The following is a 20,846-nucleotide window of genomic DNA, read 5'->3' as shown; positions in this document are numbered from 1 at the left end:
GCAAAAGGGGATCCCATGATCCCTGAATATTGCAACCGTCATGAGTCAGTTGCCAAGCATCTGAATTTTGCTCATGTGACCATGGGGATGCTGCTATGGTCGTAAGTGTGGAAAACGGTCATAAATCACTTTTTTCAGTAATGTAACTTGGAACAATCACTAAATGAACTGCTGTAAATTGAGGACCACTTGTACTGGTTTCTTAAGAGCTTTTACTAAAACCTTATATTTTTTTAAAAAATATGTAATTTTAAAATAATACATTAAGGCTATGCAGGCTTATCCATGTTTGACCCAAGAAGAAAGATCAGCAGAGGATAGGAATTTATCTTGACATACATAGGGTAAAGGTAAAGGCTCCCCTCGCACATATGTGCTAGTCGTTCCCGACTCTAGGGGGCAGTGCTCATCTCCGTTTCAAAGCCGAAGAGCCAGCGCTGTCCAAAGACGTGGTCATGTGGCCAGCATGACTCAATGCCAAAGACACACAGAACGCTGTTACCTTCCCGCCAAAAGTGGTCCCTACTTTTCTACTTACATTTTTTTCCGTGCTTTCGAACTGCGAGGTTGGCAGCAGCTGGGACAAGTAACAGCAGCTCACTCCGTTACGTGGCACTAGGGATTCGAACCGCTGAACTGCCGACCTTGCGACTGACAAGCTCAGTGTCTTAGCCACTGAGGCACCACATCTTGACATGCATAGACACACTATATTTGTAATAAGGGTTGGATTTGACCTCTTAACTCAAAACATTTTTTGTAGCTGAGACCAATGCACTTTTGGTCATTTGCTATGGTGATACATCGCCTTAATAGCTTATTATTTTGATGACTGCATTGCAAGTCAAAAGGGAGGATTTCAGCCTTCGTCAGCTTCAAAATCTGAATTTTTGACTGGAATCAGTTGTAGGGACCACATAGCACCTATGTTCAACTCCACCAGTTGCCAGTTCTCCTTCAAGCACAAGCCGGAATGCGTTTGGGACCAAATTACTAGAACACAACATTTGCCATTTTCTCTGCTCCCCAAACTTCCAACGCTATAACTGCTCCTAGATTCTGGCCTTCCTTTTTGGAAGAAGTCCTCTTAGACATCATTAGGCAAAGATGTTTCCACAGTAAATTCTATTCATTTCAGCTTTTTACTATTGGAATTTTTTTTTTGTATTCTTAGGATTGAAATTTAATCATTTTAAGTTAGGTTAGTTTATTTTCTGCAGAGTTTTAAGTCTGCGTTGTAATGTGAATATGTGGCTGTTAATTTTTAGTATATTTAATCTTTTAGTTATCTGCTCTTCCAGCCAACATTTGAAGAATGTTTGTGTTTCTTTTTTTCTCATACAATGAGTCGTAGCTCTTGCTATTCTATAAATATGTAGACATTTCTTGCTGTGACCTTTCTAAGTACAACATTAGCCTTTTTAGAGTTGATGAAACCCAGCGCACACTTTCCTTTCCAGGATTTTACTTGAGAGGAGAATCAAATTAGTGCACAAATACTGAGTGACTGTATTGCAAGATTTGAGTTTAATCAAAATATTTGGAACATTCAAGTTAAAAGTTAAATATTCAATGTATTTTGTTGGATTCTTTCCCTTCTGTATCTTGTTCTACCATTAGAGTAGATAAATATATCATAATATAGTCTGGATTTTTCCTCCCTACTAATATGCAGGAGGGAGGAGGAAAGGAATTTTTTAAAATATAGCTTTCCAAATAGAGTATTTCTATTCATGCATGGCTTTCACTATATTCAGCTTGACTATAGGTATATAGAGAGAGGATGGGTTATGATACCTATCATTTTCCTTAACTCCTCCATGTAATCATAGATACACAACAAGTTTACTTCCCTACTTTCGCCCTTTCTTACTTAAAATGGCAGGCTCTGTATGAAAACTCCCTCAGAACAGAAATTCTCCCCACCTTTTTGCAAGATTATTTGCCCACAAACGTCATAGGCAATAAATTCACAATTGATGTCACTATATTAAGCCCAAACTACCTATTTCTAATTTTAAATTCACTTTTTTGGCATCGTTCACAGCTGTAGAAGCAAAACAGGTTATATCCAGAGCTGCTGCTGCTGGCTCCTCCTGGCATTCCTTTAAATACTGTGTATGAAAACTGACAGACCACTCACTGCATTCCCCTTTCATTCATAAACTCAGTCTTCTGCATCTGGTTTTCCTTTGATCTTCCTATCTATTTCTCATTTTACTTTATTAACTACATATAAACAGTTGAATTTATTCTTGAACAGTAAATTCTATTCCTTTCAGCTTTTCACTATTAGATTTTTTTGGGGTATTCTTAGGATTGAAATTTATTTTAAGCTAGGTTAATTATTTTCAGCAGAGATTTGGCCTTTTCCAAAAATCATCTATGTATGTTGAGACATACATCAGTATGCCACTATTGCTTCTATTGCATCTATTTTATTCCTTGATGGTATCCAGATTCTTCTGTTCTTCAACTGCAGTTGGTCCTCTAGAATAGAATAGAATAGAATAGAATTTTATTGGCCAAGTGTGATTGGACACACAAGGAATTTGTCTTGGTGCATATGCTCTCAGTGTACATAAAAGAAAAGATACGTTCATCAAGGTACAACATTTACAACACAATTGATGATCAATATATCAATATAAATCATAAGGATTGCCAGCAACAAGTTATAGTCATACAGTCATAAGTGGAAAGAGATTGGTGATGGGAACTATGAAACGATTAATAGTAGTGCAGATTCAGTAAATAGTCTGACAGTGTTGAGGGAATTATTTGTTTAGCAGAGTGATGGCCTTCGGGAAAAAACTGTTCTTGTGTCTAGTTGTTCTGGTGTGCAGTGCTCTATAGCGTCGTTTTGAGGGTAGGAGTTGAAACAGTTTATGTCCAGGATGCGAGGGATCTGCAAATATTTTCACGGCCCTCTTCTTGATTCGTGCAGTATACAGGTCCTCAATGGAAGGCAAGTTGGTAGCAATTATTTTTTCTGCAGTTCTAATTATCCTCTGAAGTCTGTGTTTTTCTTGTTGGGTTGCAGAACCGAACCAGACAGTTATAGAGGTGCAAATGACAGACTCAATAATTCCTCTGTAACAACAGTTCATTTAATGACCATTCAAAGTTACAACAGCACTGAAAAAAGTGACGGTTGTAATGTCCGGGATAACTTTGGTCACCTTCTGACAAGCAAGGTCAATGGGGAAGCCCGACTAACAACCCTGTTTTTAGTAACAAGGTTACTGCACTTGACAATTGCAGTGATTCACTTAACAACTGTGGGAAGATTGTAAAATGGAGCAAAACTCACTTAACAACTGTCTCGCTTAGCAGCATAAATTTTGGGCTCAATTGTGGTCGTAAGTCAAGGATTATCTGAATTAACTTCAGATAGGCCCTACATGCATTTGGTTGAACAAGACTAAGAAATTGTCTCTGTGGGATATACTTCTCTATCTCCCTCTCTCTCCCTCCCTCCCTCCCCCCTTCTGTCTTCTGTCATGACCGCGTTAGCTAGTGAGAACTAATATAATGGCCTATTCCCTTTCAGGTGTGGATGATCACTCCTTTGACACTCCCGCAGGACCAGATGGTAGACCAGCACTTTACTCTGGAATTCACAAGAAACAATTCGTTTTGGATCATTCCTCTGAAAAACAGCCAGATAATGAAAATGATTCACTGACCTTATCTCCGTCATCCAGTAGCCTGGACACTTGGGGTACAAACAGGAAGTTGCTTAAGACCTTCAGTAAATCTGATAGTCGTGGCCTTATAAAACCCCCCAAAAAACTTGGGACATTCTTTTCTTATCCAGAAGAGGATAAAATACCTAAAGTTTGCCGTTCTTTAACCGATGGAGAAATGAAGAACCTTGGCTCTCTCAGTCATGGGGTAAGTAAAGAAAGCATTTGCTTTTATGACAGCAGGTGCAAGCATCATGTCCTGGTATCTTTGGAGGAAATCCAGAGTGTCAGGAAGCAGATCCGGTTAAAAAAGGCAGATCCTAATTATTCATGTTCTAGAGCTTTTCTCTGTCAGCGTCCTGCTAGGAAAGGTGTATCGCCTTCCATCTGCGATCTGCAGCTGCTTCATCACAAACCCAAGAGGCTAGGAAGAGGTGGAAGCTGTGGCTTCTCAAACAGAAGGCTTCGAGGGTGCAATTCAGTCAGCGAGTTCAATATCACCTATGTGGTGGAAAGAAGCCTGTACAGTCACCTCAACCTATCGCATCTGGTGCGGCCCGTGACTGACAGAACCTTGAGCAAAAGTGAAGAACAGGAGTTGAGGCGGTGCCTACTGGAGGAAGAGGCGGCGGCAAAGAGGAAGTGGGCTTCCACAGTCGATCGCTGTACAAAAAGGGTTCTTTTGAGAATCCACCAAAAGTCTGTGAGTTTTACACCAAAGGTGGCCACAAGCTCCCGTGAGGTTGCAGTCAGCATTGCTTGGTTTCCCCCACTCCCCTCATCATGATGTTTGAAAGGCTTACCATTTCATTGCCTTTCTCTTCTCTCCCCTCAACCTTCTCCTAATTATTGGCCAATGAGATATTCTAATAAATATTGAGACACGCTATTCTCGTTCCTTGTTCCTAACATTTTAAGGGAAAACCCTTGCCTTTTAGAATCGACTCAATACAAGAAGTACATTTTCAGATAGAAAATGGCTTTTATGTTCCATATTTGCTTGAATCAACAAAATTAATAAGAAATAAATAAACATATAACGAAATACATGGAGAGAACAAGTTTGTCTAGTGGTTAAGGCACCAGGCTAGAAAGTGGGAGACTGTGAGTTCAAGTCCCATCTTAGCCATGAAAACCAGCTGGATGACCTTGGGGTAATCATGCTCTTTCAACCCAACTCACCTCACAGGATTGTTGTTCTGGGGAAAATAAGAGGAGGAAATGGAAATTCAGGTTTACCATCATGAGTTATTTATAAAAATAATAATGGCAGGACAAATCAAAAATAAAATAAATATAATTTAATTAGTGACCGTTGTACAGTGCATTTAGATCATAGATTCTGAATTGAGGAACTGTGGGGTGGTTCAAATGATGCTCTCTAGCCCATCATATGGAGAAAGTTATGCTTCAGTTTTAGAGCTACAGAATTTTAGGTAGGTATGTCATCATTCACTTTTCTACCTTACTAGGTTGAGAAAAAAGCCCACCTGTTGCCTCTAAATTACAGTTTGGAACACCCTCTCAAATTGGCTCCATGTGACTAATGAAAAAATGTTGTGAATCCTTCCTAAAGAGTAGTATAAATATTATATAGATCAAACTAGAGCAGGCTCTTCATCCCAGGGTTTTGTTTTGTTTTTGGCACTTTTTATATCTTTCCAAATATTCCATATGTACCTGGTATTTTTGTTTTTGTTTTTCTGTGCTTACTCCCATATTTCTCCAAAGCAGCCTCTGATCAGAGCAGCCCATCTTAAGTCTCTGCCAATGTCTTTGCTCCTTAACAAATTCTGATCTCCTCAAGCCCTTTAGAAAGATTTGCAGCAAGACAACTCCACCGGAGAAGAAAAGGTGGGAGGGATCATTTCCATTGCTTTTCTTGGCACAGTTGCAAGGCTGCAAGCCCACCAACCAGCTCATTATGCTGCAGATGACAATATCCAGGGAAAGCAATTCCCGTGCATTGCGACCTCAACATAACTGTGGCTTTGCCAGCTGCCAAGCTAGTAGTGGTGATGAGTGGGTGATGTGGAGAAATCATATTTCTGTGTACTCTGCATCATTAACTCCTTTAAATGTTGTGATTCATGCAGGGGTGGAAGAAGTAGAGCAGGGATGTCCAAACTTGGCCCCTTGAAGAGTGGTGGACTTCAACTCCCAGAATTCCCCAGCCAGCAACTTGCTCATATTTATAGCTCATGCTGGCTGGGGAATTCTGGGAGTTGAAGTCCACCACTCTTCAAGGGGCCAAGTTTGGACACCCCTGAAGTAGAGGGACTCAGATTGGAATCTCAGCTCATTCTTTATCTCTGCATGCTGACTGTGTGGTGAGGGAGAAGTAAGGTATGTGTGTGTAAAAGAGAGAAAGGAAAGCAATGAACTGAGGAGAAAATCTATATATAAATGGAAAAAGTTACACAGAAAAAGAAAGAGATAGAGGGGTAAAAGGGGATACTACCTATTTTTTTGACTGAGGATCCAACCATCACTGTGTAGCTATTGATAACTTCCTTCTGAGGAAATATGGTTCTCAGTGGTTATTTTAAAAAAAAAGATTGCCACTCTTAATTTTCATCAGGCAAAGATATGTACAGTGCTTAGGATTGCAGTCCATAATTGCTCTGTAAAGTGAAACATTTAATTCCCAGCTCAGATATAGGAAAATGAGGATGAGAGCCAGGGATCTAAAGCCATCTGGGAAGTTCATAGATGGATTGTATTTCTGAACGAAGGTCTCGAGTTCAGACAATCATGACTAGCGTTCCAAGAAACTTAAGGGGAAAAAATGATTCTGACAGACAAAATCTCACTTTCGCTAACTTTTAAACTATGGCTGCAGTTGGCTAGTAGCCACTGTAAAGCTGTTAATTTTTTTTCCTAAGGTAATTTATCCTTTTTCTCCAATGCTTTGTATGTTAGTGGATTCTGCCCTACTTTGTAACATATTTTATTAAAATAATTTATTTGATGAAGATAGTATGTAGAGAATATTTCAGAAGGTGAAATACACTTTTCACTTGACTACACATGATGTGCTTATATAAGAGGCAATAACATACTCTTTAAAAAATACATTTTGTCCTGCATATTGTTTGATTGTAAGCCCGTTACTATTATTTACTGTCTATTGCCGATATTGGTAGCAAGAATTGAACTTCCTTATATGATATGATGTAGGCTAGGGAGTCTACATACCTACAGCCTATAGCCTAGGTGTGTTCAACCATGGCTGGCTGGGGAATTCTGGGAGTCTGCAGGTCTTAAAGTTGCCACAGTTGAGCACCCCTGCTATAGCTTGTGTCAGTCAGCTAGGAAGATATTAGATAAGCAGTAGGTGCCAGGTCTTTTCTGTTGTGGCACCCAGATTGTTGAATCTCTCCCCCATTACCAGCTACCCTTGTCACTGTTGAGTTTCTGGAGGTTCCTCAAGATCTGGTTATGCCAGCAGGGCTGGGGTCCCCAGGAATAGGTGAACTGTTGAGCTGCTCTGTTATTGTTAACATCCCTTTGTCTATTATTCTTTGTTTTAATTTTTATTATACTTTTTAATGTATTTATCCTTTTATCTCTGCTGTACAATGCCCAGAATACCTTGCTTGTGAGAAGGGTGGCTTTATAAATTGGTCTAATAAATCAATAATAAATAAAATAAAATAATAGCTAGGATGTGTTGGATTGCATCTTTGGAGAAAAAGCTAGACCTCTTCCTTTATATATATATATATATGAAAACTTGGATTAAATCTTCTCTTTTACAAAGAGCAAATGCTTTATACCCTGCTTGTGAATTTTAGGCACTATTTTACACTGTCTTCCTCTGAGATCATAATTCATGTTTACTGCAACCTCAGGAGCTATGGCATCCCTTGTAAATAGGACTGATTACATGTGTTGCTTTTACATATATTTTGGGCATTTAAATTTATTTTAGTGGCCAAGGCATGCCTAGAACTTTTAAAGTATGTGCATGATCATTTCATTTAAGAATCTACAGCCTCTTCATCTACTGTTTTTATTTAGCATGTTTTTGTGAAGTAATTGAAAGTAATGAACTATATGTCCAATGGCAAGCATAACAATACAGCTGTTTGAAATATAGCATATTGTCAAAAAGCAACTTTTAACTATGAGGGTATTTTTGTGTGTTTGTATGATTCCATATACCATCCATGCCAACTCTGAATTCCGCTATCATACATACTCACTGCCTGCATACATGTTCATACACAAATACATGAAGATCCCCAATTGTAATCCTTGTTTGATATTAAAAGATGATATAAACTTTCTGAGATGACTTTTTAAAATCGTTACAGCATTCCTTTGCTGTTTACTTTCTTGTTAAATGGATGTTTTCAGGGGAAAAATACAATTACATGTTCACCAGCAAAGGTTTGTTTGATGAGGATAAAAAACATACTTCATATAGGTTGTGTAGTGGAGCTTATAATTGGCTTTTCGTAATGTATTAATTGGTAGCAGACTTAATAATGAGATATTACATATACAGCATTTATTATTTACAAAGCAGATGATGAAGGATAATGATCATATCCCGATTTGCTGCTGCTGCTGCTGTTTTTCTATAAGATGAAGAAAAACAGAGGGAATAAGGTTGAAGGACAAGATGTAAATGCATAGATCAAAACATAGAAATAGCCAGCCAATTTATTTCTGGAAAAGGCAAACATCTGTATTGTAGAACTGAAAGGGAACCAGGCAGTTCTAGAGGCTACCGTCTTTTCAATAATGAACACTTTACATATGAGGATCATTATTAAGCACCAAGTAAGTATGCTTGGTGTGTTTTTCAGCTTTGAAAAGAAAATTAGTGTCATTACACTGACCTGTTTAGGCAAGCAGAACTATTGTATTCAATGTCAGTGTTTCTTGCTTGAGATGTTTCTCTGAGAAGAACTCACTTCTCTAATTACTTCTGCAAGATTATGCCACTGCACATATCACCTACTGTATTCTCTCTTGTAGTAGTATGAAAACTGCTTTGTTCCATACAGGCCTTGGTTACAGATATGGAGTCTCTGAAATTGTTGATTGTTCAGAGATTGAAGATGTCATTATTGACTGAATCAATCAATTGAGCAGATGCTTAAAATTTCAAAGCTTTTGTCTATTTCAAGTATAATAAAGTGGAACATTTTGTTGTTGCTAATATTGTATACCCAAATGACTCCCAAAACATGGGTTATGTAAAACTATTCCTCATTTAGCAAATAGTTTTAAAACTCCTTTATTGAAGATCCCAATCTCAATATGAAGCCATAAAACCATTAGTAGAAGTCCAGGAAGGGAACATGATGCATGAACATAATCCAGAACATTTTTTCATGCCTGCTGCTGTTATTTGTACAATTGAGACGTTTCTCTAGTGTCTTCTCTACCTGAGAAAACAATTGACACCATGCTCATTTTGTGGTAAAATGTTATAAATTTGCCTTATTTCACAGAGAACCTGCAGCTTTGGTGGTTTTGATTTGGCAAATCGCTCACTGCACATTGGAAACAGTTCAGATCAAATTGTGAGTATGACATATTCAGTCATGAGATACATTCATACTACAGCCCAATGACGGTGTTTGTAATGTGTTTCAAAATTAAAATGCACTGGGATTTGCTATAAAAGTAGCTATGAGGATAACATCAGTTTTCAATTACAATAGATTTGAGTTGCTTCTTGGTAGAGTACTTTTAAATTGCATTTCAAAAAACATCATTTTCCAACAATAACAAATACCTTTTTGATTGATTGCCATCAAGTTGGTATTGGCTTATAGTGACTCATAGATTTTCTCCATGAAAATCAGTCCCTAACCTGGTTCATTCAGGTCTTCCAATGATACACCCATCACCGTTGTAAAAGAATTCATCTAGCCTGCTGCTGGTCATCTTTTTTTCCTTCCACCTTTCCCAGCATTAGAGTTTTTTCCAGAATGATAGTGTTATCTTAATATGCCTGAAGTAAGATGATTTGAACCTGGTCATTTGTGTCTTGAGTGAGTTTATTTATTTTGATGTTCTATTTGTTTGTTTTATTGGTCGTCGTCGGTGGGGTCTCCTCCAACTTCAAAGTTCAAAAGTGAAAATACTCTTTCTATTGTGTTTCTTGAAGTTTTGCTTCCATAGGGTGTCACAGGAAATACCATGGTTTGCACTAGTTTCATCTTTGTAGGTGTAGCCACATCGTGGCATAATAATTGTGTTGTTATGATGCTCTCTGACTACATCAATAATTTGTTGGTAGTAGAGAAAATTATTAGCACTAAAATGAATGTCCAAAAGTATATCTCCAAATATGACATGCTTATTATTCTGCAAACACTAATGCCAGACAATGCTCTGTGTAATTCTGAACAATATTTTGTACTTTGAAATCTTTGAAATTGGGTGTGTCCATCTATAGGCCACATGCAGTCCTGGAAAACTAGTAATGAAACACCACAAGATGATAAATTTTTAACATGTGCATTTATATGCATTAACTATATTTTATATATATCCCAAAACAATTCTTCTTCACTCAGTGCAGTCCAGGCAAACCCAAAAGTTGGCTATGGATGTTTGAAATTATGATTTTTAATTTTTTATATTCAAAAGGAGGATGTGTAGCAGAATGTCATAAAATTTGGAGAGTGATAAGGACTGTACTGCTAGAAAGCAGTAGACGATTACTCAATCTTTGAAATTCCAAAAGAATAAAAAATTAGTTTAGAGGAAACTTGTCAGTCTGTATGTCAAACGAGATTTTTTTAAAAAATTCAACCTTGTGATAACTCAAAAAACCTTATTTTTGTGAAGGTTCTCATTTGCTAGATATTATTTTCTACATATGATAATTGTAACACGAGGATAGGTGAAATGGGGTGTTTCCTAGGCAATTAGAAAGCAGTAATAGTTATTCCACAATAAAAATTAGATAGCTAGTAAAAGCCAACTGTTCCAACCATATTTGCCATAGTTTTATTGGCCAGTCAGAATAGAATAGAATAGAATAGAATAGAATAGAATAGAATAGAATAGTTGGAAGGGACCTTGGAGGTCTTCTAGTCCAACCCCCTGCTTAGGCAGGAAACCCTACACCACTTCAGACAAGTGGTTATCCAACATCTTCTTAAAAATTTCCAGTGTTGGAGCATTCACAACTTCTGCAGGCAAGTTGTTCCACTGATTAATTGTTCTAACTGTCAGGAAATTTCTCCTTAGTTCTAAGTTGCTTCTTTCCTTGATTAGTTTCCACCCATTGCTTCTTGTTCTACCCTCAGGTGCTTTGGAGAATAGCTTGACTCCCTCTTCTTTGTGGCAGCCCCTGAGATATTGGAACATTACTATCATGTCTCCCCTAGTCCTTTTTTTCATTAAACCAGACATACCCAGTTCTTGCAACCATTCTTCATGTTTTAGCCTCCAGTCCTCTAATCATCTTTGTTGTTCTTCTCTGCACTCTTTCTAGAGTCTCAATATCTTTTTTACAGTATTCCAAGTGTGGCCTTACCAAGGCATTATAAAGTGGTATTAACACTTCCCGTGATCTTGATTCTATCCCTCTGTTTTATTTAGCTAAACTAAGAGTATCAGATGAGTGAAAATCATCCTCCCCATTAAGTTATTCTATCCACTGAATAAAGTATATCAAAATAAGCTGATTAAAACTAAACTGGAGCCAGTTTAGGAAAGATGTAGTGACTAATGCATAGTAGTCCATTTTTCACATTCTAGTTTTTCTATCCTTGCTTTCCCACTAATCACTCTGAAGAGGCCTGAAGGGGATTTATGACCACTTGGACAGCTCTCAGCATAATCCTGGATTCAGTGAACATAGTAGGCTGTAGCTCAGATGTAAGGGAAGATCCCCTTCTGATATTTCAGCAAATATAAAGTTCTCCTTCCCACATTCCAGCTGCAAACAAAGCCGGGAAAGGCAGGGATGAAAGAGAAAGAAAATGTGAGGATGTAAAGAGCATAGCTCCATCCTGTATACATTTTTGCCCTGCTTATGTTCATTTAACATATCCTTGGGAAGGATCTCACGTTGAAAAAATGTTCAGTAGTGAATAGAGTTGTTTATAAGTTGTTTGATGCTAATAGATAAGACTGAGCCAAGAATTCTCTTTGAGAACTTCCAATTTAAAATGTAGGGTTCTATTTTATTACCCTGAATCATCTTATAGATCGCCCTTGTCCTTAGGGTTGCCAATCTGATTATAGGGATAGTATTGGCAGTGAGACTAAGCAACTAAGATCATCATGTTTAGTCCTTGAAGGACAGCGCATATCACTGGTCCTGTGTGATGAACCAGAATGGAGAAATTAAAGTTTTCCTGACTGTTGCCAGTTTTATGTTATTGAGTGTATATCTATTTCAACCCAAAAACAATTGCAGTTAACACATAAATTCCAAACAGCTTTTTAAAATTCATAGCCATTAATTTGTGTTGCAGAAATTAGAAATGTTCAACCAACAAATAATATGAGCAACTTGCATTTCAAGAGCATTATTTGCATTTCTTGTAGACTGCCATAATAGAAAGTTATGTCTAAAAACCTTTTCTTTTTGATTTTCTGCCAATGAATTGCTTATTCAAATGAACTGTGGATTGGAGAAGAGACAGGATTTAGACAGATGGGAAGAGCAGGAAAGAACAAAGGAAGGAATGTTATTTATATAATGTATATATATGTTCTCTCTGCCATGTGTCAAACAAATTCACCTGGAAGAGTGCAAGGGAGAATGTAGATCAAGAAAAGAAAATTGTGGGAAGCAATGCTTTTCTGATCTAATTTGGGGATTCTCTGGGTGCCTTGAATTAAAAAAGAGTTGATCTCATCCTTTTGTCTCTAAATATTGTTGCCTTTTGTGCTAAATGGCAACTCATCCATGTGACTTTGTGGTGTTCACAGTCATATTTTGAGAAATGGTTACTGATGCATAATTTCACTCTGAAACGTTAATACAGTTTTCCTTTAAGATTAGGCAAGTCTTTCTCATGAATGACTGTGATGTTCTTTTGCTTGTTTTTTTTGGACTAAAAAACCTTTCCCCCTTCCATTTCTCCCCCCCCCCCTGCCTTTGTGTATCTAGATTGGTTTTTCCTGCTCCAGGAGCCAATTTTGTGGTTTTGTTGCGCATTTGGGGATTTAGTAGGGCAGGCAAGGGAGGATTGAAATTAATCTGTGATTCCGTTACTAAAACACATCCTTCTCCTGTCCAATCCAAACCATCGAGTTCCTGAATTGCCAGAGTGATCTCTGTATAGATGGGAAAGGAAAATGTCTCTGAAAACATCTGGGCTGAATCCCTGGCCAGATGGAAAGGCTCTGGAGGGTGGGGGTGAAATACAGCTGCTGCAGGAGGATGGATCTCTAGAACACACGCATAGGAAGGAAGACTTAGCAACTAAGTAGGTTCTAGCGAGTTTGGAGCTTCCCTGTCCACTACTTAAACAAAACGAAAGCCTTCTATCGATCTTTGTTTTTTCTTTCATCTCTCTAGTTAGAAATCTTTCTCTCTCCATCCATCCTGGAACATAAAGCCATTTTATGAAACTGTTCTGCAGCGGGTTACAGAAGTGCAAAGTGAAGCATTTCTTCAGACACTCATTAATTTTTTTTTGGGGGGGGGGGTAATCCTTATCAATAGGGCCAGTGATATGAATGGAAAATTCACCAAAAATATATTTCAGGGTGATAGGCCTTCCCATTTTCATGCCATGTGAACTTCCAAAGCTACCTAAATTTTGACAATAGGGGACTGGGTCTGGTCCAGTTTGCAACTGCTTTAATCATTAATCTAAAACAGTTCTGGTTGCCTTTCATCCTAATTTTTCCCAGCTTTCTTGACCCTTCTCCTTTTCACTTATTGCTTTTGAAGGTCATGTAATCTTAACTACAGTAGATGTTCTTTCTTTCCTATTCAGTACCCATAACTTTACTTGGTGGGGATAGTTATTACAAAGTAACCCAGAAAGAGAGATTATCTTATCCCAAGACCAATATTATGCTTCTTTGGCAGTCTTTGAGGTTGCACTTGAGCTTCACGTGACTAGATTAACACGGCTGTCAGATGAATATATGTGAGGTTAGCCATGATTAGTTGAACCTACATAGAATTTAGGGAGGCAGAACACATTTAACCTTATAAACAAGCGTTCATCTCAGCCAAAAACTGAGTATTCCAAAAATTGATCTTAATGTGCAAGTAACAGATAGAGGATGTGAGCTGCATTTCAAATAGCTTTTCATAACTTCCAAAATATTTAACAAGGATAAGAAAAAAGTTAGCTGAAGCACAATATATATTGAGCAATACTGATGTGAATGAGATTCATACAAGGATCTTATGAGTGGGGTACAACTGTAATGTTTTTCTCCAGAAGTTGGCAGAGACACACCTAATGGAAAACAATTGGATTATACCATTTGGGTTATTAAATTAAAATGCATGCATGCAGGAATTACGTTATTTAGCATTCTGCCTATGTGTATAACATTAAAATCGATATAAGTGGCTAAATTGAATATATTGCCTGTGTGGTGACATTTGTCCCACTTTGTATGTAATGGGTTATTCTGGCTCAATGCCCGTCAGGATTGTTATACTACACGGTGATGAATAATAACTCACAATGACATTTTAAGTGATGGCTTAAGAACTGGAAGACAAGCATCATAGGGTAGTCAACATGTAATAACGAACTGCCCTTTCTTCCATTATTTATCCCACTGAGAAGAACTCCAAGGAAAAACATTCCAAATATTGTCAAAGGGAAAGCACAGATTCCCGAGAAAAAGTGGTCTGGTTAGAATAATATATACTGTAACTCTCCCCTATTGCATCCATCCAGCCCAGCAGGATGGGAAGGCAGAGAATGTTATGAATCCCATCGATTAGAAATGTACATCTGATGGAACCATGAAGAAGGGCCTTCTTGATGGTAATCCGTTCTTTATGGAACATCATTCCCCCTGAGCTCCAATTGGTCCCCACCCTGTTCCTGTTCTGAAAGACCCTAAAAATGTGGTTTTGCCAGCAGGCCTAGGGACCACGAATGGAAATGGAGCTGCTTTAAGAGGCTGACTTGATTTTATTGTTGCTGGCATGGAGGATGGGTGTGTGTGTGTGTCTCTGTGGGTGGTTTTTTTTATGGGTATTTATTACATGATTTATATTTTATATTATAGAAAGGGATGCTGTGGCTCAGTGGCTAAGATGCTGAGCTTGTTGATCGAAAGGTCAGCAGTTCAACAGTTTGAATCTCTAGTGCTGCGTAACGGGGTGAGCTCCCGTTACTTGTCCCAGCTTCTGCCAACCTAGCAGTTGGAAAGCATGTAAAAAATGCAAGTAGAAAAATAGGGACCACCTTTGGTGGGAAGGTAACAGCGTTCCGTGTGCCTTTGGCATTTAGTCATGCCGGCCATATGACCACGGAGACATCTTCAGACTGTGCTGGCTCTTCTTGAAACAGATGAGCACCGCCCCCTAGAATCAGGAAAGACTAGCATGTATGTGCGAGGGGAACCTTTACCTTTATTATATGGTGGATTTTTTAAAAAAATGTTGTAAGCCGCCTGGAATGACCTACCTGTGAGTTGGGCAGCTATATAAATATTGCTTAATAAATAGGTAAATAAATGACATGTTTTGGGAATCTGCAATTTGAACAATCTTTGTAAGGTACGCTAAGTCTGAGAATGGCCATAGAAGGATAAAGATGGGAAGCTGCCCTTTGTTTCAACTTCCCTTTCTTTTGACAGGGAAAAGATGGTGATTTTGTCTACAAAGAAGTGATCAAATCCCCTTCGACTTCGCGCATCTCCCTGGGTAAGAAGGTGAAATCTGTAAAAGAAACCATGAAGAAAAGAATGTCTAAAAAATACAGCAGCAGCAACTTGTCAGAGCAGGTATGCCTGTTTGTTTGTTCTTGTTTGTTTGTAAATGAAATCACTTCTCCAGCCTCTTCTGAGGCCTCATGAAAAGGTACAGCAGCATTTACTTGAGAAACTCCCCAAGGGTATCATGTACTAAACCAATTCCGAGGCCTTTCAAAACTAGTTACTGTGAAAAGAGCCTCAATAAAATCATAAAAGGAAAGTAAGATTGAGTTAAGCCAGTAAAATTTACGGTTTCATTTGATATGCGGTGGTAGTTCCCGTGTTATAAAGAATGACTGAGTTTATAGAGACCCTGAGCAAGTCTCTAACGTTGTCAAAACACAAACAATATCCAAATCAAGGGTCTCTAACCTTTTTGAGCTAGTGGAAACACTTGGACACTTGGATACGAAGGGGCAGGAGGGGCATTTTCTCCAGATGGTTCCCAAAAGGATTCTGGTCAGTCTCAAAACACCTATTTACCAGAAGCCAAACCCATCACTGGACTGCACATTATTTTATAAATCCCTTGGGCCTGCTGGACATCTAACTTCAGTTTGTGCTTTCCTCTATAGCACGTTAGTTCCCATTGATTTTTTTTTCTAATAAAAGATATAAACATGGATTACAAAGAATTTACTGATGCCAAGAAATATGGCTGAGGAACATAAGAGGGGCGGGGGAGCTCCAGGATCCAAAACATAGTATATGCCCTTTACATTCCAAGTGAAAAGCTTGAAAATCCTTAGAAATGTAACTTGCACTTACTTGATTAAATGTATTTTGTCCCTGTGTCCAGAAAAAAGTTACGTTCATTTTAATGAAAGTTGCAGAAACATCAATCAGTAACATACTTTCTCATTATTTAAATATGGAATACAATAGCAGTTTAAAACAAACCTTCTACAGTAACTAAAAATATATTAATATATAAAAGTATAAGAAATAGTGGGTACTTTTTTTACTAATGAATAATACAAGAAATATTAAGCTAGATATCTTGTCCATACAGAAAAATCTTGCATCTGTTATAGGATTTCATCATCTTTTAATTGATTTAAGGAAAATTCCATTCTGTAGTGTAAAATCTCTGTAATTGCTTCATGCTTATTAATTCTTATTACAAATACTCATTCCATTAATTTTAGTTCATTGGAAAAGGAATAGTACTTTTTTATAGTTCCCTAACGTTTTAGTATAGAAAGGCAGCTCATATGAAAAATACACAGTTGTATGTATGAATAAAAATAAGAAACAGGTAGCCATAAACATTCTGCCCTCTTAGGCAGAATCTGAATCTATTCAGAATCTGAATAGAGAGATCATTAAATTTGATCATGGAAAGCAACATTCAGCTTTGACATCTGTGCAATATGAAGGCTTTACCATGAGATTATCTGAGTAGCCCGTAGCGGGTCAAAAAGGAAGTCAGCAACTTTTTAAATGAGCATAATATGCTGAATGAAAAAACCCACATTTTTCCTTTACAGTATGCTTAATTCTGTTATTACCGAGATCTATGATGATCGTTGATTCCTTTAAAACTCCTTTTTCAATTTTCCCTGGCTGAAATCAATTCGTTTTTCCAAGCTTGTTGCTTTTGGCAAATTTCACTCAATTTAGTTTGGGAGAAACAGCCAACACTTTTTATTGTTATTTTTTCATCAGTCTTTCCACTTCAACTACAGTAAAAACATAACAAGTCATTGGCATCAGCTGGGAAAACAGTTAATATTGACGAAATATCGCCCTCTAGAGGCCTATCAAATAATCCAGTTGCTATAGTAGGCCATTATATTTTGCATTCAGGAGTAGAAGAATGCTGATCTTTGATACCCAAAGCACTCTTAACGTGTTCGTGTTCTCTAAGATACCTTTATATTGCCAGGCTAGATTTAGTCCCTCACTCTTATCTGTAATGATATGGGACAGATTTCAAAGCAGAAAGGCTCCATGGAGGTACAATAGATTTTCACTGGGAATTTGGATCTGCAAGTTGCTGCAAACAAACAAAAAAATTTAGTTTCTGACTCTATACAGCAGGGGTGTCCAAACTTGGTCCCTTTAAGACTTGTGGACTTCAACTCCCAGAGTCCCTCAGCCAGCAAAGCTGGCTGAGGAACTCTGGGAGTTGAAGTCCACAAGTCTTAAAGGGACCAAGTTTGGACACCCCTGCTATACAGAAACAAGGCAGTCCTCATATTTATCCTGAAGTCCTTTGTTGTACAGCAGACCATCACAGTAATACCAGACTTACAGCAGAAAACAAAGCCATTTGTTGTCATGTTGGCTGTGGCAATGCAAATGACAAATGGCTTAGCTAGATTCTGACATTGACTGCTGTCCCAATATAGCAAAATGTCTGCAAAGAAATCTTTCTTCTGTAATAAAAATCCCGATTCCTGCCCATGTTGTTAATTTTAGTCAAAGAAAAGCAAATGTGACAATCCCAAGTATTATATAGGACGGTTGTTAAATGAGTTTTGCCTCATTTGATAATTGCCACAGCTGTTAAGTGAATTGCTGCAGTTGTTAAGTTAGTAACACGGTTGTTAAATGAATCTGGCTTCCCCATTGACTTGGCTTGTCAGAAGATCACACAAGTTAATCATGTTGACTCTGGGACACTGCAACCATCATAAATACAAGTCAGTTGCTAAGCATCTGAATTTTGATCAGATGACCATGGGAATGCTGCAACAGTCATAAGTTTGAAAGGCAGTCATAAGTCACTTTTTTCAGTGATGTTGTAATTTCAAACAGTCAATAAATAAACTGTTATAAGTTGAGGACTACCGGTATATCAGAAGGAAGTGCGATTCCTAACAGCTTATTTATGTTACCCATTTTTAAAATTTCTGAATCTCAGCCTTTCAGAGAAAGTTAACAATTCTACGCATCTTTTCAAAAAGCAGAACGTATTATAAAAACGCATTTAGCTATGTGCGTGTACTAAAATAGAATACCTTGTTCTATATCAAAAGCCAGTCTGAAAAATGGAATGCTTGAAAATGTTAAGTTGACTTTGTTTTTAAGCATAAGAACATAACCCAAAGCAATGTAATCAGAAAGGATGATCTGCTCTAAGATTATCATACCAACTGCTGATAATGGTAAATTCTCAGATAGATAGTTTGAGATGAGGATGTTTGTTACATTTAAAAACTCTCCTCAAGACTATACAGTAGGAAAAACAACAATATTTCTAGAGTGTTATTTGGCTGGCAAAATGGATTTTTAATCCCCTCCTTTCCAACCCTCCCAAATCTGCAGAAAGTTGGCCTCCTGAAGCAACTTTCACAAGTTTGTGCAGATATCTTGGGTAACCTTAGAAAGGAGAAATTCTATCGAAATTCATACATATATTGGTTATAGCCTATAATATAGATAGAAAACAATGAATCCCCTGTTCCTCCCCAGAGCTTTGGCTTTGTAGATGATCTTACAATTTCAGAATTGGGAAAGAAACAATACTGTACAGCACTGGTTTTATGGCTCGGTCCAATGATTTGACTTCTGCAGGGTTCCAATGACCGATACTTCTCTAGTAAGAATGTGCAAATAGGTCTGCCAAATTAATGGAGCAAAAGTATTTAAAATATAAGAAAGAAAGATCTTCGGAAAAACAGAAGTCACTTTCTGACTAAAGGTTTGTGGCTTTGGTTTTCTCTGGAGAGTTGCTTGATTTGTGGGAAGATATTTCCTGATGACTCTGCAGTACACAAATAATAGGCTTCATCAGATGGTTTGTGATTGCATGTCAGTGGAATAGCCAGCAATTCTTGATATCAGCAGGTTTCTTTAATTCTTTGCTGCGGGTATTCTAGAGTAGTCTACAATATTATTTTTAACACCATCTGTCAAAGAAGTCCTTTTTAAAATGCACACGCACATATCCATATCCGCACAGTAAGTACTCTTCTAAGTACAGATTGGTTCAGAAATTACTGTTCGCATCCTTTTGGATCTGTTTTGGTATCTAAATGAAGACAGAAATGCACATTGTTTTTCATGTAAAGGATTTTTGGTTGGTTTACCATTTTCAAAACCAAATTACGGTACTAGACTAATAGATTCATTCATTCCACCACAATTAACGCTTTTGGTTATTTACTCCAAATAATAATACTTTTTTTACTTCATCAACCATTCAGTTAACATAGTATTAACCATTGTTTGCAAATGTTACATGAAATGCCTGATTCCAAGATTTATAAGGCAGGACAGTTCAAGCCTCTGTGGCTCAGACTGGTAAGACAGTCTGTTATTAACACAGCTGCCTGCAATTACTGCAGGTCCTAGTCCCACCAGGCCCAAGGTTGACTCAGCCTTCCATCCTTTATAAGGTAGGTAAAATGAGGACCCAGATTGTTGGGGGCAATAAGTTGACTTTGTATATAAATATACAAATAGAATGAAGACTATTGCTAACATAGTGTAAGCCGCCCTGAGTCTTTGGAGAAGGGCGGGATATAAATGCAAAGAAAAAAAGAAAAAAGAAAACATAATGCAACTCCGTAACAAAAGAAATGGATGCTAGACTCAGATGAGTTTAATTAATTAATGGCATGGTTTGATTAGAAATAAGTTAAAAATTGCTTCTGCAAGTGATTTATATATTTTACATACATTTGCAAAAAAATATGTAATTCAGTAAGACTTACTTGCAAGTAAATTTGCATAGCATTATAGAATAGAATTTTTAGAATAGAATTTTTATTGGCCAAGTGTGATTGGACACACAAGGAATTTGTCTTGGTGCATACGCTCTCGAAGGATATAAAAGAAAAGATACGTTCATCAAGGTACAACATTTACAACACAATTGATGGTCAATATATCAATATAAATCATAAGGATTGCCAGCAACAAGTTATAGTCATACAGTCATAAGTGGAAGGAGATTGGTGATGGGAACTATGAAACGATTAATAGTAGTGCAGATTCAGTAAATAGTCTGACAGTGTTGAGGGAATTATTTGTTTAGCAGAGTGATGGCCTTCGGGAAAAAACTGTTCATGTGTCTAGTTGTTCTGGTGTGCAGTGCTCTATAATATATATATTATATTGGGTAACATAAATAGTATGTAAGGAAAACATACTCTAACTTTTATTAATTATGATCTTAAGAATAGAATTTTAAATGAGTTCAAAATACTATTATAAAATATTTGTTTTATACTAAAAAAAATCTGGACATGTATAAAGTACATTAAATGAAATATTTTCCAAAGGAAACTGAAAATAGTCTTGGACTAGCAAACCCTTCAA

The 20,846-nt window shown here is 37.4% G+C and overlaps 1 protein-coding gene across 7 annotated transcripts in view; it reads left to right on the top strand.

The window, feature by feature from the left end:
- The window catches only part of LOC131191618 (SAM and SH3 domain-containing protein 1-like), a 702,583-nt gene that overhangs the window by 665,253 nt on the left and 16,484 nt on the right, over positions 1-20,846 (top strand). For 6 of the 7 annotated variants that reach the window (XM_058169948.1, XM_058169974.1, XM_058169992.1 and 3 more), the window contains 3 exons: positions 3,554-4,392; positions 9,158-9,229; positions 15,459-15,605. In XM_058169948.1, the coding sequence (XP_058025931.1) occupies positions 3,554-4,392; positions 9,158-9,229; positions 15,459-15,605 (1,058 nt within the window). The remainder of the gene's footprint in view (positions 1-3,553; positions 4,393-9,157; positions 9,230-15,458; positions 15,606-20,846) is intronic. The other variant, XM_058169983.1, reaches the window with a different exon arrangement.

Source organism: Ahaetulla prasina, chromosome 1, assembly GCF_028640845.1.
Source record: "Ahaetulla prasina isolate Xishuangbanna chromosome 1, ASM2864084v1, whole genome shotgun sequence".
Classification (NCBI taxonomy): domain Eukaryota; kingdom Metazoa; phylum Chordata; class Lepidosauria; order Squamata; family Colubridae; genus Ahaetulla; species Ahaetulla prasina.
The sequence above is the reverse complement of the archived record's forward strand: the minus strand, read 5'-3'. Positions and strand labels throughout refer to the sequence as shown.